Below are 15,344 nucleotides of genomic sequence, written 5' to 3'. Positions count from 1 at the left end.
TTAGGACAATTTGATACTATCAAATTCGGTTTGAAAAAAAAAAAAGAAACCTGCAAAGAATTAATCACATTCTGTTTTCAATAGACACTAAAAGTTTCAGGTAAATTTTGAAATCATTAGATTAGTTTATATCTGGGTAGGCTAAAACAAAGATACAAAAGCAATATAATATTTGAATTTAAAAATCTCTTTTAAATTGTATTTCTTTTAAACTAGGTAACATTGTTTAACAAAATTAACAGAACACGAGTTTCCATTTTTCTTACATACCACTGGTCTTAACTAGTTAAGTCTATAACCTCATGCACACATCAGTATGCTTTTTGCCCCATTTCAAAGGTATTGTAATCTCATCAGTTAAATCTGATTAAATAATATTACTATCTAAATAAAAGTGTCTTGTAAAGTCAGCAAGCAGAGAAAATTAGTACATATGCGATACACATATGCAAAAGAAACTGCTAGCAGAGCTTTAATTTCATAGCCTATCTTTATATCACTTATAGACTCTATATAGAGAGATATATATGTTCACTAATAAAAAATACTACCTATACTGGAAGAAAACGTTCAAAAAGAACCAGAAGGGACTTTTTCCATACATTATAAAAGTCAGTCCAGTGAGTCCCATGCCACTGCTAACAAAAGAGGTCCCCGCTCCCACGGAGGCCTTGCGATGTGGCCTGTGCTGACATGAAACTGTCCCTTTAACTCCAGATGAGACCACAGACAGGTCTGGCTCTCACCTGACTTATCTGCAGAGTCTTCAAATTCCACGAGGAAAGAGTACCCATTATTCCAGACGTGGAGGCAGGTGGTCGGGTCGTAAGAGATGGTGAGCGGTTTTAAGCCAGGATCGTAGACACTGTCCCTCCACCGGATGTTGATGGGCGACTGGCGGTCACTCCCCGGGACCAGGTCCACGCTCTCCCAGAGAGGTTGCACTAGGAGAAAGCACATCGGAGGCTGTCCTCGAGATGACACTAGCTGGAATCCCACTGGGGGGATGATATGGTCCCATGTAAGGGTGTATGCTGAGTTCACCTCTTATGTGAGCCAGCTGTGAGGATTAGGCAGCCATCCTGCAAAGCCTGGGTAGAATGTTAGCATTGCTAAGGTCCCTGGAGTCCTGTCACATGAATAGCTATGACACTGTGTATTAAGGTGTACACGCACACTCTGTCCCACACGGGTGCTGATGACATCGCTGACGGTGACTTTTCTACCAAAGAGTCAAGCGCCGGGTCTTTGTGGCAAGTCCCTGATAAATCTCAGGAAACTTCTTATAACAAAGAAAGAGCTATCCACACATGATGGATAGAACCCACATGTATAATTCGGGTGGTCCAGCTCTCTGCCCTTTAGAATCAGCACGGATGGGCAGAACCAAGACCAACAGGAAAGCTGGACAAAATATGAATCAAGATACATCATTACCAACGACCCTCTGCACCTCACCTCACCACTGAGAATGAGTCTGAGGATTTGAGAAAGTGACAAGGCAGCTGCTGCCCAGTCAAACCCCCCTGTGCATGGCAGGGTCACTGGCGCTCCACTTGTCATAAAAACAAGCTTGCCTCTGGTTGCCTCTTACAGAGGAGACGGTTCTCTTCCTGAGATAGCTGCCCAAAGCAGGATCTTAACCTTGGATTTTTGGGTACAAGTGCCCCAGCAGCATAGACACAGAGCGCTCCAAGGCAGTCTCTGGACCAGTGGTTCTCAAAGGAGGGAGCGATTCTGACCCCGGGGGACATTTGGCAATGTCTGGGGACACTCTCGGTGGTCAAAACTGGAGGAGGGTGCTACTGACATCTAGTGGGTAGAGGCCGGGGATGCAGCTAGACATCCTACGTATATAGGCTGGGCTTGCACAGGAAAGAATTACGTGGCCCCAAATATCATTAATGCCAAAGCTGAGAAATCTTGGTCTAGAGCAAAAAGCAATAGGCAAACTCAGGGCATTCCCTTTTTCCCCCCCACTCCCCGCTCAATTTTTTCATATAATGCAGTAATCTCATCTCTAGAGAGGTCTGAACCCAACGTTTTGGGTTTTCTCCATTAGTGTAAAATAACTTCTGAACAACAAGAACTTACTTTAGAGAAGGAGGACTTTCTGTTTCAGAAATCTAAAATGAAAAATGCATATGAATTGGTACAATAGTCATATCGTTATCAGATTAGAATGCAAATTCCTTGCAGGGAGGAGCCATACCTCCCTCCCTTTTTTTTGTGCCCTGTAGCGCCCTACTGGATATATGCCCTTTGAGGATTGATTATCCAAATGCTATTGTTGGGATAAAAAGCTGTTATTTGATTAATTTTTTTACATTGTTTTTTATTAAGTTTTATTGGCGTATGGTTGCTTTACAATGTAGTGTTAGCCTCCACTGCACAACAAAATCAATCAGCCATACTGATTAATTTTTAATTTGGTATTTTAAAACTTCCAGAAACCCCAAGAACAGCCATGATTCAGTCTTAAAGCTGCCCGCCGGCACAAAGAAACCTGACAACCTTGTCCGCTCTGAGATGCTCAGACTGAGGCTGAGGGTTTGAGCATTCACACCCTTCAAAACCAGCTCGTGAGGGTCTCACAGGGAGACTCGGGGAGAAGGGAATAAGGAGCAGATCCCTAAGACGATGCCCTCTTTCACCCAAATCGTCCCCCACTTCATTCAGGAAATGGCCTAGAGTCTGCTCTCACCCACACAAACACCAGCCCGAGGAAACTGGGCCCGTTCCTTCAGCTGCTCTTTTATGGTCATAACGCTCCTATCAATTTTTATGCGCCTCGGTTCACAAGTCCAGCTTCCAGGTTTTCTTTCCCCCACCCACCTCCCCCTTTAGGAACCCAGACCATCCCCCCGCCAGGGAGCCCTTGGTCACTGTCCCCTTCGTGAAGCCCGCTTTTGCCCAGGGCTCGTTTTGCTAAAGATAAATTCACATTTTTGTTGTCTCCTCCCTTCCTCTTCCTCCGTTTTAACAAAATACAGATTAAAATGATTTCTTGGTGGTTACTCAGACTTCCCCTCAAAGTCCGAAGGTGACTACGTGTTCTGACTAACGGAGCCTGCGTTTCCAGCTTCTTCTCCTGTGGGGAGAATGAAATAAACAGAGAGAGTGATTCTGTCAACCATGGTTTAAGGGCACGACGTCACACTGTCGTTAGGAAGGTGTCATTAACAAAAGCCCTTTAGATTCCATGTGGTCGGCTTGGCTTTAGTTCTTGTTTACATGACTGGTCCTGGCTTTGATTTACTTCGCGCTTGCACCACCTATGGCTCCAGCCTGGGGCAGTGGGTACAGGGAAGGGGTCTCTTTTAGCCTTTGAAATGTGCAAAGCTCATTCCTGCCTTAGCCCCTCAGTTCCTGCTCCTTCTCCTCTTCAGAAGTCAGTTTCCCCTCATTGAGTTTCGGGCTGGCTCCTATTGTATTTAGATATTGGGCTTGTCACTTCCTCAGTGAAATTTTCTCTGACTACCCTCTTATAATATGATCCTCTCTTCTTGTTTTTTAATCATAGCACTCTGATCTTTCCCCTCACAACATTTATTACGCAGGTGTAGTCATAATGATATGCATATGAAGGGTAGCACAATATGCCGCTGTAGGAGAGTAAAAGTAATTTTCCCTCAACCTTCTAGGCCCTTACCTGAGACCTCCCCGTAATCAAAAGACAGATTAACAGGAGAAAAAAAAATTAATTACCTACTTACTGATTGGAGCCCCCACAAAGATATGAGACTCAAAAGTCAGGTGGGCGGTTGTGGCTTAAATACTATCCTGAGCTAAGGACTGGGACGGGTCTGGGCCTTCCGAGGGGAGGAAGGAATTTCACAGGAAGGTGAGAAAAGGAAATATATCCTAAACGAAGTTTAAAGAAAGTTCTCTCAGGTGAAAAAGTGATCTCTGGTAATAGCTCTCTTCCTGCTGCAGACCCCCTTTCTAATGTAAATGTACCTTGCAAAAAAACTGGTAATTTATACTCTGTTTCCAGAGCTTCTCTTGTGTCTGCAGTGTCTCAAAATAATCGGCTCAAAATAATCCATATGTCAAAGAGGCATATTTTGGGGTGGTGAAAGGGAGCCGAATATGCCACCCCCAAATACATCTCTTCGGCATAAGGATTATTTTGAGCTGATTGTTTTGAGAAACAGCAGACACAGGAGAAACTGTGGTAACAGAGTGGAAGTTACCTGTTTGTAAGGGAAATTTACGTTTACAGCGGAAATTTCCATTTGTAAGGGTGTCTGCCTTTCTGTACCAGGAAGAGGAGGATGACTAAATCACCAGAAACTCATCAGTGGAGAATGCAGGACTTAGATCTGCATAACAGCCTTACCCTTGTTCAATGTGCTTTTCCTGGTCACCTCCAATAATGCCCCTCCCCCAGCATCTTCTTTTCTTTTTAGCTGGAGCGGGTATTGAAGGTGGTATCTAGGGCCACCTGGAGCAGTTACTGTTTTCCTGGGTCTCTCCCGTGTCATCAAGGAGGTATACATGTTATTAAAGTCCTGTTTGCTTTTCTCCTGTTAATCTGCCTTATTCCAGAGGTCTCAGCCAGGAATCTAGAAGGGTAGAGGGAAAATTCGTTCTCCTCCCCTGCACAAATACGCTTAACTATCTGCCTCCCCCACTTCTGCTGTCCAGAACTGAGCTGCCTTTCAGTCACTTGCGGATTGAGTGTATGAGATAAAGAGCATCGCTGGGAAGGGTACATTCCCCTTTTATCTTTATTTCCTATTACCCTGCTCATCATCACATTATTTTTCCTTTAATCATCCTTCAAATTTGTCTCTTCCTTGCCTTGCCCGTGACCACCAGCCTAGTTTAGGCCTCTCCGCCCCGCACTTCATACCACATCCCTTGGTTGTTTCTCCTCCTCTCTCACTCCTCTCTACTCCATCTTCCCAAACTGGTCTTGACATCTTCTCCAACCACTCTGATCTTTCCTTCTTCAGAACTCACACTGCATTCACTCTCACACCATTTAGCACCCAACCATTCCTCATGTAACGTGTATTTGCTTTATCTGCTCAAAGGGCCTGTGTCCTACACTTCTTCTACAGCCCAGGGCCAAATTTGGTACCAGGTACAAAAGAGGCACTGAATACTGCAAACAAGTCCATGCCAAGGCTCTCTACCCTTCCCTCACACTCACAGTCTCTCCAACCAGGCAAGCAGGTTTACCCCAGAACACCTGTGTTCAGGAGATCGCCTCTGCCTGTTTCTCTCTCATTTCTTAAAACCCTACCAGGCTCTCAAGGTCAGTTCAAGCCCCTTCCCTAACAACCCCACACTATATTAAGCATCCCTTCATCTGCTGTTACTCTCTGAACCTGCACTGTCTAATATGGTAGCCACTCGCCCTGTGTGGCTAGTTTAAATTGAGATGTGCTGTAAAACACCTAGGGACTTTGAAGACTTAATACAAAACAAAGAATGTAAAATAGTTCATTTATAATTCTTATATTCACTTCATTTTAAAGTGACAAGATATATTTTGGATATACTGGGTTAAATAAAATATATTAGTAAAGTTAATTTCCCCTCTATACTGTATTTCACCTATATATTTGATATATTAGTAGAATTAATTTCACAAATGAATAAAATTTATTTCTTCTTTTTTTCCCCCAGTTGTTTGTTTTGTTTTTGGCCGCGCAGCAGGGCATGTGGGACCTTAGTTCCCGACTTGGGGTCGAACCCGCGCCCCCTGCAGTGGGAGCGTGGAGTCTTAACCGCTGGACCACCAGGAAAGTCCGTTTCCCCCCAGTTTTATTGAGATGTAATTGACATACTATTTGTTGTTTTTTAAATGTGGTTATCGGAAAATATAGAATTGCCAATATGGCTCGTATTTGTGGCTCACATCATTTATCTACTGGACATTGTTGCTCTATACTCTCGTTAGCCTTTTCTCCTATGCCTTACCCTGTACTATCCTTTTTCTTGAGATGTGCTATTTCCTCATGAAATTGAACACCATCCTAGCAGGCCTAGGGCTTATTGCAGTGATGGGATACACAGGGACCCTCCATGTGACTTTGTTGGGGATGGTCACAGAATCACAAATTGCCTTGTTAGAGCATCAGGGTTGTAAAAGGCACTTTCATGCTGAGCCCAGGTAACCACACCATCACATGCAGTTACGAGTGCAGGAGGCTTAAGGCCCACGTTTCCTGGTGGTCAGTTCAGGGCTATTTGTTAGTTCCTTGTAGCTGCAGATACTCCTGAGGTCGTTAAATAAATCCAAAGGGCTCTTAATCGGTCCATTGTTTCTCAAGATTATCTAACTGTTAATGAAAAGACTCAATCTGGGGCATCCTGAGTCTGGATTATCTGGCGATTATCAGATTTCTTTGTGAAGACATTGTAAAATAAGCTTTTTTTCATTTTTTAAAAAATCTATTTATTTATTTTTATTTTTGGCTGCATTGGGTCTTCGTTGCTGCGCGCAGGCTTTCTCTAGTTGCGGTGAGTGGGGGCTACTCTTCGTTGTGGTGCACGGGCTTCTCATGGCGGTGGCTTCTCTTGTTGTGGAGCACGGGCTCTAGGCGCACAGGCTTCAGTAGTTGTGGCACGCGGGCTCAGTAGTTGTGGCTCGCAGTCTCTAGAGCGCAGGCTCAGTAGTTGTGGCGCACGGGCTTAGTTGCTCTGCAGCAAGTGGGATCTTCCCGGACCAGGGCTCGAACCTGTGTCCCCTGCATTGGCAGGCAGATTCTTAACCACTGTGCCACCAGGGAAGCCCAAAACAAGCTTTTTAATACTCTTATTCTCCAGGCTTTGTAGCCTTCAAAATTAATTGAAGAAATAACTGAACAACTTTCTAACACAGTTCAGTTATTATTAGATCAGTGCTGTAAAATAGAACTTTCTCTGATGATGGAAATGGCCAGCATGGTAAGTGCTAGGCATTTGTGGCTCTAAAATTTTAATGAATTTTAATTTACTTGTGAATACCCATGTGGGTCTAGTGCCTACCTTTTATACAGCACCATTCTATTCCAATTTATCCTAAAAATAAATTTCTCTTCCTTCTAAAATCAGAGATCGTGAACAACGTGAATCATTGGAATAATAGCAATTAATAAATATGTACCATTTCCATTCTAGATGATATTCTTTATATTTCATTCAATTAAGAATTAACATTATTACATTTATTTTCTTATGGTCTAAGGTCTCATGCTTAATTTTTAAAAGACTTTATTATTTAAGGTACAGTGATTTCCTATATACTGCCCATGCTCACACGTGCATAGCCTCCCCCATTATCAGCATCCCCCGTCAGAGTGCTACTTTTATTGCAATTGACAAACCTGCCCTAAAAATCCTCTGTGCTCTGCCTGTTCATCCCTCCCTCCTCCCAATCCTTAACAACCACTGATCTTTATACTGTCTCCATAATTTTGCTTTTCCAGAATGTCATATAGTTGGGATTATACAGTATGTAGCCTTCTCAGATTGGCTTCTCTCACTTAGTATATGCATTTAAGTTGTCTCCATGTTTTTTCATGCTTTGATAGCTTTCTTATTAGTGCTGAATAATATTCCAGTGTTTGGATGTACCACTATTTATTTATCCATTCACATACTGAAGGACATCTTGGCTGCTTCCAATTTTGGCAATTGTGAATAAAGCTGCTATAAACATCTGTGTGCAGGTTTTTGCGTGGACGTGTTTTCAACAACTTTGGGTAGATACCAAGGAGTATTGATTGATGGATTGTATGGTAAGAGTATGTTTAGTTTTGAAAGAAACTACCAAAGTGGCTGTGCCATTTTACATTGCCACCAGCAGTAAATGAGAGTTCCTGTTGCTCCATATCCTTGTCAGCATTTGATGTTGTCAGGGTTCTGGATTTTGGCCATTCTAATAGGTGTGTTTTGATGTCTCATGATTATTTAACTTGGATTTTGCTGATGATCTATGATGTGGAGCATCTTTTCATATGCTTATTTGCCATCTGTATGTCTTCTTTGATGAGGTGTCTGTTAAGGTCTTTGATCCATTTTTTCATTGGATTTTCTTGCTGTTGAGTTTTGTTTTCCGATCTACTCTGACCCTAAATTTTTTTTATGTGACAATTAGGCTAAATTTCAGTAGATGATACATGAAGTGAAATTAATTTTTTCATCTTGGGTAACGGGTATAGGATTTTATCTTTATTTTATCATATTATCAGTCCGCAGGGTTAGGACTGTCAACATTTACTGTGTGCAACTTGAGATCACAGCAAACAGCAGTTTAAGTTGACACCAGTGATTACCTGGGGAGGGGGACAGTGAAGGTAGAGCACAGGGCACAGGCCCCAGTGAAATGCTGCTTCTAAATTCGCCACAGCCTCCTTCTTCAGTCACTCCCTACTCTGCTCCCGGATCCTAACAATGGTCAGACATCTGAGGGAGGTGCTGAGCATATGACAGTGATGATGATAACGACTGTGGTTCTAGAGGGAGCTGCCAACACCAGGTTCTCACTGTGTGGCAGGCGCTAGCTAAGGACTTTGAACATTGTCTTTTCTAACCCTCAGCAATTTTGGGTCATCCTTGCTCACGAGTGTATACTGGGGTACTGAGCTTCCAGAAACAATGAGTACTGTCCTTACAGCTAAACAGATGAGGAACCAGGATATCCAAACAGGACGTGCTCAGTGGCCCAGGACAGCAAAGACCAAATATTATCCTGGGTGAAACAAGGAGGGACAGTATAAACACCAAAAGCAAAACCAAATCATGTCTGTCATCTGTATGTCTTAGTAACCTACAAACAAGAACATCTGATGTGGGAAATTAATCAAGGGAAGCCCCTCATCCCTAAGTCACTACCACTTTTTGTTTTTGTCAGCACCGAAAGGAGCAAACTAATCTATCTTTTTTTTTTTTTTTTTTGGCTGCACCACGCGGCTTATAAGATTTTAGTTCCCCAGCCAGGGATGGAACCCCGGCCCTCAGCAGTGAAAGCGTGGAGTCCTAACCACTGAACCTCCAGGGAATTTCCTAGGAGCAAACTATTCTAAAGACATGAGCATATTGGATTTTAGACCCTTAACTTTCAACTTTCTGTTAAAAAAAAAAACTTTTTATTAGTAACTAGATAAATATGACTACTTTTTTCCATGTTAAGCCTTAGACCACAAAGTGCCAGTGTTGAGAATAAGCCAGTCCGGGTAGGATGTGGGCCTGATGGTAGGAAGCCGCACCCAGCAACCAGAAATTTATTATGACTCAGACCAGTTCAGTTTAATGAGAACACAGTCAATATCGGAGGAAACAAAATAAACTTACAGTAAAAATATATTTATGAAGCACTTTCAAGGCAATAGATTTAGCTAGATTAGCATTACTAATAAACTCCTTTTTTAATGTGCAAAATAGGGTCAAAGAGAGTAAACCCAAGGAGGAAAAGTTGAGAAAGCTAGAATCTGGAAGCAAACCAACACTGGAAAACTCTGTGTGAATTCACTGTGAATGGTGGAAATATATAACCATTTAGCAGATATGCTTAACCATTTCATTAAACTCATGTCTCCACCAACACACACATTATCCTCTCCGATCGTCGCAGGGGTTCTGCACCAGGGTTATCTGGCCCCCGGGGGACACTTAGGGATGCCATGTGGCACCTGCAGTGCACAGTCCACCCCGGCAACACAGGACGACCCACGCCCACGGCAGTAGCGCCGTGGCGTCAGGGAGGACCATCTGCTGCCTCACTTGATCTGCTGGGTTCACAGTGGAGCACTCACTGGCGAGCTGCTCAGCTAGAGGCAACTCTTGCGCAATTTGTAACGAGGGACGGAATAGTCCAGAGTATGAAGCTACTGAACTGCTTGCAAACATGGATATGCAAATTCCAGAGTGTTCAGACTCACAGAAATAATTTGCAGTCCGTGGATCAATTTTAGTAAAAAGACAATTGCTAACAAAAAACAATAAAGAACAGGTTCAAAGTATTTGAAACTTGGGACTTCTTTGACCTATTTCTGCATGACATCATTTTAACAAGTTAAAATTGGTGAAGAAAACACCTTTCCACACGGTACCGTGGTAATCATTTCACAGTATGTACGTGTATCAAATCATCATGATGTACGCCATAGACTTAGGTCAGTTATATCTCAATAAAGCTCGGGGAGAAAAAGGCTTTCCATATTTGAACAAATAGAGGAATAATGGGTTATCCTCACAGTTCTCAAGGCATCCAATCCCAGCCTGGAATGCCACTGACAACAGAGCTGCAGACACTCAACACACGTGACTGTTAGGAAACAACCAGGCTTCTGCTCTGTCCAGGCAGCCATGTACTCACAGGCTCCGTTCCGGGTTTTGTAGGTGCAGGTGTAGAGGCTGCAGGGCCTTGCTAGCATGGACCTCGGAATCTGGAACCTTCTCCACAGCGCCTTGCATGGAGAGGCTTGAAGAACGACCCTCAGGCGACTCATCATCACCATCTTTAGCTTGAAGTCTTGATCAGCTCCCAAGTAACTTGCAGGAACCTAATAACCCAGAGGCAAAAGGAGGACAGAGGAGGAAAAGTCGCAAACAACAGAGGTGGCCGATCCTGTGGAAAACATCATTCAGATTATTAGTATGGGGGAGGGGGAGGTAAATACAGCAGGAGTGGAGTGAACCAGGCAGAGGGTGGTAGGAGATGAGGTCTAGAGGTAGTGGATGCCATATCAAGGAGACATGCAGGCCATTGTAAAGGCTCTTTCTCTAACTCAGGGTTTCTCAGCTTCGGCATTGTTGACATTTTTGACCAGATAACTCTGTTGTAAAGGACTAGTCTTTGCACTGTAGCATGTTTAGCGGCACCCTTCGTCTCTACCCACTAGATACCAGTGGCACCTTCCTTCCATTTGTGACAACCAAAAATGTCTCCAGGCATTGCAGATGTCCCTTGGAGAAGGGGAATCACCTCTGATTGGGAACCACTGTTCAAAGAGAAATGGGAACACAATGGAGTTTTCGGAGTAGAGGAGGGACATACTCTGATTTACATTTTTAAAAGCTCATTCACGGTGCCCTACTGGAAACTGACCAGGATGGAAGAAAGAAGCAGGGAGCCCATTCAGGATAATCCAGGGGCTGGAACTAAGGATGTCACAGTGGACGTGGTGAGAAGTGGCTGGGTACTGGATGTATCTTGGGGATAAAGCACGTAAGGTGTGAAAGAAAGCAGTCACAGATGACTGGCAGATGCTTGGCCTAAACAACTGCAAGGATGGTCTTGCCACGAACTGAGATGGGAAGACTATGTGTGGAAAAGGTTTTGGGTGGGAAATCAGCAGCTCAGATTTGGGCATGTGGAGTTTGAAATGAAATTCCAATAATCCAAGCGAGAGAACATGGTAGAATATTCTACCTCATGGTAGAACGAGGATGAACCCCTGAACAAAGAAACAGAACCCGGCACAGGAGCTGGCAGGGAGGGAAAGATGGCACTCTTACTACTAATTCTGTTGGGTTTGAGGTGCCAAGGGGGCAGGCGAGAGGAAAGGTCTAGGGAGAGTTGGCAGTGCAGCTCTGGTGCTCAAGGGAGGTTGTGAGGCTAGAGAGAGAAGGAAAATCCCCTCCCCCCAGGGGTAACAGGTATATAGAGACCAACAAAATGGAGTGATGAAGGAGGCCAAGACATGGAGAAGGAATGGTCAAAGGCAACCAAGGAAGGAATGGAGCATGGAAGGTCAGGGGCAAGGAGGGTTCCAGGGAAATCCTAATAGAAAGAAACTTAATTTAGCTAATGCTAGGCTACAATACGTGTAACAATACGTGAGATTATTAATGTCCAGGTATACGCTTCAGAAAGAAAGATGCTTATGAGAAAAACGTTTATGAATTTGCACCTAGACTATAAACTGCAAAATTTAGCATTAAAAATAAACTAATACTCATTATTAAATAGGCCCCAGGTGAACCCTGGAACGTATAAATGTAGAATACATTTTCTCAATAAGTTATATTTTGTTGTATAGGCACAGGAAAGGTGTGACCATGAGCTGGATGGGCCCTAGGGAAGGTAAGCTTTCTGTGCTACATGCCCTTTGCTATCACTGATTATATATGCTCTTGGATTTTACTTACACCGTCCTTATCTGCTGTTTTGCAGACAGAAATGTGTGAATGAACAGATTCTAACAGCCTTTTAGAATCACTTGTAGATTGTGTATTTATTAAATGCCTTGGCTCTTCAACTCTGCCTGGTTAAGCCATTTGTACTTACGCAAAACACCAAAAAAACAAAAAACAAAGCACAAAAACCTACTAACGGTTACAGTTGCGTTGAAAAAGATTCCTTGATTCTTATCAGATGGACCCTTCACTTTCTTGCCTTCTGATTTAGAAAGGAAGACAGCGTTTTTGCAATTCTCTGAAATTTAAATTAGAAGTTATGTTTCCTTGTCTTGACTGAGAAAGTTCAGCCTCCTCCTCTCACCCACTTCTTCTCTATGATCCCAATATAGGGTTGCCAAAGGTTACATTTCTATAATTGCTTAGTGTGCTGCAATTGCTCCAGCGCACTAATTGCTCCAGTGGAATGATATGAAATGCATTTCCCTCTTTCCATCAGATTTCCTCAATATTCATATTCAGTCAAAAGGAACTCAACTCATTGTTTTCCAACTACGAGTGGTGGCAGCCTTTTGCCTGGCTCCACGGACAACAGGGCAGGCGTGCAGAGGCACAGAAACGGTGCCCTTGCTGCTTTCAGCCTTTAGGTGCATTTCAGACCTGGTACTGAGTTTACAATTTCTGAGTGAAGTAGGAAAGCCCTAGAAAGTTGAAAGGTTTTCATTTCCAAAATACTCAAGAACAGTGTAGCTCTTTATCAGGACCCAGAAGGGAGAGTGGGGGCATGGGGGTGGGGAACATTGGTTCACTGTGGACTTCAGTGCAGGCTGAGAACAGAGACCGTTCTGAGGGATCTGCAGGGGCAGCTTATGGGTAGCGTGTGGACAAGGTTCTTTCACCAGAGATTTCCAACTTCTCTCCATATTCCAGCAAGACTTTTAAGCAGCAGAGTGGTGATGACCAGACTGTCAGCAAAGGAAAAAGGGGAAGCAGAAAGCAATGTGGTTTTCAGTGGTTGACAGAGAATGAACTCTACCCAACATAAGGTGTACACATTTTCATTATCTCCCCATATTTCTCAAGCTTTCTCAGCAAAAATAAACAAGAGGGAATTACACTAATAACAACGACTTTCCAGCATCCTCCGAGCAGTAGCTTTCAGCTCACGCCACAAAGAATTACAACCACCAACAGCGTCTGTATTTGGTAGGTTCTTCCCCCCTAGCTCCAGGACAGGGCACAAAAAAAAAAGGATAGAAGAAAGAATTGAGGAGTAGAGAAGACTCAGATTTGTCCACATGCTGTAACTGCTGATCCCCTGCCCTGGGGGTGGTTGTGAATCCGTCCGTAGCCCTTGGTATAGCCAGGAAGAAAATCAACAATGCAGACATGAGTGAATCCAGTTTGCTGGGCCTCGGTTTCTGAAACTGCAACCCCCTTACTTCCCAGACTCTTTGGGACAGCTATTCTACCTTTAAATGCACAAAACCGTAAGGGGGTGTAGTTTTCTGGTGACCCTCAGAGCGGAGGAACAGGATTAGAGTACAGATGGAGCGACTCCCTGCCTCCTACCCCCATCGTACAGAGAAGCCCCGCCGGGACTGTGGCCATCCTAGCGGAACCAACAGCTGTCCCGGCTCCGGGGCCCACTGCAGCGCGTGATCGTGTGTATGAGAGGATCCCTGTTCTCTCTGCTAGCCTACGCTCCCCTGCTGCCCACGCTCCACATCGCCTCCGGACTTTACCCGAACGTTTCCCAGAGCGGGAACCACTCTGCTCGCTACCGGGACGAGAGGTTCATGCGCGCGGCCATCTTGGCCACGCCCCTTGTGCCTAGCCACGCCCCTCACGCAGGGACACGTCATTTCGCTTATTCACGTCACGTCCCCGCGCGCCCGGCCCACGTCCCGACGAAACTTAAAAGTCCCGCCCTGGTCACGCTCCCCATGTCGGAGCCCGAACCTGTTCTCCACCCAGCTCTGCACCTGCTCTCTATCCTGACTACGCCTCTGCTGCCATCGCTCCGGGCCTCCGGCCGCGGTCACGCGCCTGCGCGCTAACTTGGTCCCACCCCTGGCCTCGCCGTGGGCCCACCCCTCCTTGGAGCCGGACCATCTTTGTTGCACACCTTAGAACTGTAGAGCCGCTCCCCCACGGACATGCCGCGCCCACGTTCACGGTAAGTCCTTACACTGCGCCTACACCAGGGCCCTCCTTTCTGTTACGTCACTTCCGTCCCATACGCTACTCCGTGGCCCCGCCTCTTCATCGGCGTCCACGCCCCTGATCCGAGTCCTTTCACATTCCTCTTATCCTCTGGGCCACGCTCGTTTCGCTGACCCCACGCCCCTCTCTTGTGCCCATTTCTCTGCTTTCCACTCTGGTAATTCCTCTGCCCTCTGCCCACCTCTCCCGCAGTCTCGACTAAGCCTGTTTTGCCTTTACGAGCGGCTACGCACCGATTGAGTCCCACATTTTCAGGTCAAGCCTCTGTGCTACGCCTAGGCCACGCCCCGCCGGAAGTGGCCGTCGCTGACGCTCCTTCCCACGGTGTCCAGACCCCGCCCCTCAAGACCGGGTTACATTCCATCCCCTCTTTATTCCACTCCCCTCTGTCCTGGCCAATCCCGGCGCTCCGCCCATGCCGCACTGTACGACCCCGAGGTCCCCGTTGATCACGCTAACTCCGCGCATGCGCATTTCCCTGCATTCCGTCATGGCCACTCCCTGGTTTCCCAGGCCATCCCCTTCTGGTTGGACTCTGACCTGGTCCACGCCTCCTGCTCTCCCTCTGCTGGCCGAGCCTGGTCCTGGGAAGCCGCAGAGAAGCGGGCGGGGCTCACGAATTTCAGGAGAAAGTCGCCCAGGTCTCGGAGCTAGATGTTAGTGGCGTATATAGGGGTGGGACGAGCCTGCGGATCTCTGCTCCTCGCCTAAAAATGGATTTTCTTCATATTTCTCCCAGTTCCAAACACCACAACTCCAAGAGTAGAAACCGGATAGGAAACGTAACTGAGGACCAACTGGAACTGTGTTCCTACCAGCTTCCCAGCCGACTTTAAATGCTAGCCGGCTGCATGGAGTAAGCGCACTCCTCTACTTCCTGATGGCTGTCTCCTTCAGACGACTTTTTTAGGTACCTAGTGCCCTCCTGCTGTCTAGGACCTGTGGAGACAACACCACACTTAGATTTCTGCTTCTGGCCCCCTACTTTGAGATTAATTTTCTTTACTGTCTCCATTTACAATTCTGGGTCCACAGGAAAA

The 15,344-nt window shown here is 45.4% G+C and overlaps 2 protein-coding genes and 1 long non-coding RNA gene across 14 annotated transcripts in view; 2 read left to right on the top strand and 1 right to left on the bottom strand.

The window, feature by feature from the left end:
* LOC309619991 overlaps positions 1 to 6,700 on the top strand; it is a 28,675-nt gene extending 21,975 nt beyond the window's left edge. For all 3 annotated transcript variants that reach the window (XR_014239346.1, XR_014239347.1, XR_014239348.1), the window contains exon 3: positions 5,641 to 6,700. This is a non-coding gene — a long non-coding RNA (uncharacterized lncRNA). The remainder of the gene's footprint in view (positions 1 to 5,640) is intronic.
* CA5B (carbonic anhydrase 5B) overlaps positions 1 to 14,714 on the bottom strand; it is a 32,097-nt gene extending 17,383 nt beyond the window's left edge. For 3 of the 9 annotated variants that reach the window (XM_082375810.1, XM_082375811.1, XM_082375813.1), the window contains exons 1-3: positions 13,824 to 13,950; positions 10,316 to 10,502; positions 747 to 944 (exon numbers count right to left, since the gene is read on the bottom strand). In XM_082375810.1, coding sequence (XP_082231936.1) covers positions 747 to 944; positions 10,316 to 10,502; positions 13,824 to 13,943 — 505 coding nt within the window. In that variant the 5' untranslated portion in view covers positions 13,944 to 13,950. Of the gene's footprint in view, positions 1 to 746; positions 945 to 10,315; positions 10,568 to 12,271; positions 13,044 to 13,823; positions 13,951 to 14,206; positions 14,445 to 14,537 lie in introns of those variants that run through there. The other 6 variants (XM_082375818.1, XM_082375817.1, XM_082375815.1 and 3 more) reach the window with 6 other exon arrangements.
* CLTRN (collectrin, amino acid transport regulator) overlaps positions 14,123 to 15,344 on the top strand; it is a 44,308-nt gene continuing 43,086 nt past the window's right edge. For both annotated transcript variants that reach the window (XM_082375910.1, XM_082375908.1), the window contains exon 1: positions 14,123 to 14,257. The gene's annotated coding sequence lies outside the window, so the exon portion shown is untranslated. The remainder of the gene's footprint in view (positions 14,258 to 15,344) is intronic.

Source organism: Balaenoptera borealis (assembly GCF_965194805.1).
Source record: "Balaenoptera borealis genome assembly, chromosome: X".
Lineage (NCBI taxonomy): Eukaryota > Metazoa > Chordata > Mammalia > Artiodactyla > Balaenopteridae > Balaenoptera > Balaenoptera borealis.
The sequence above is the reverse complement of the archived record's forward strand: the minus strand, read 5'-3'. Positions and strand labels throughout refer to the sequence as shown.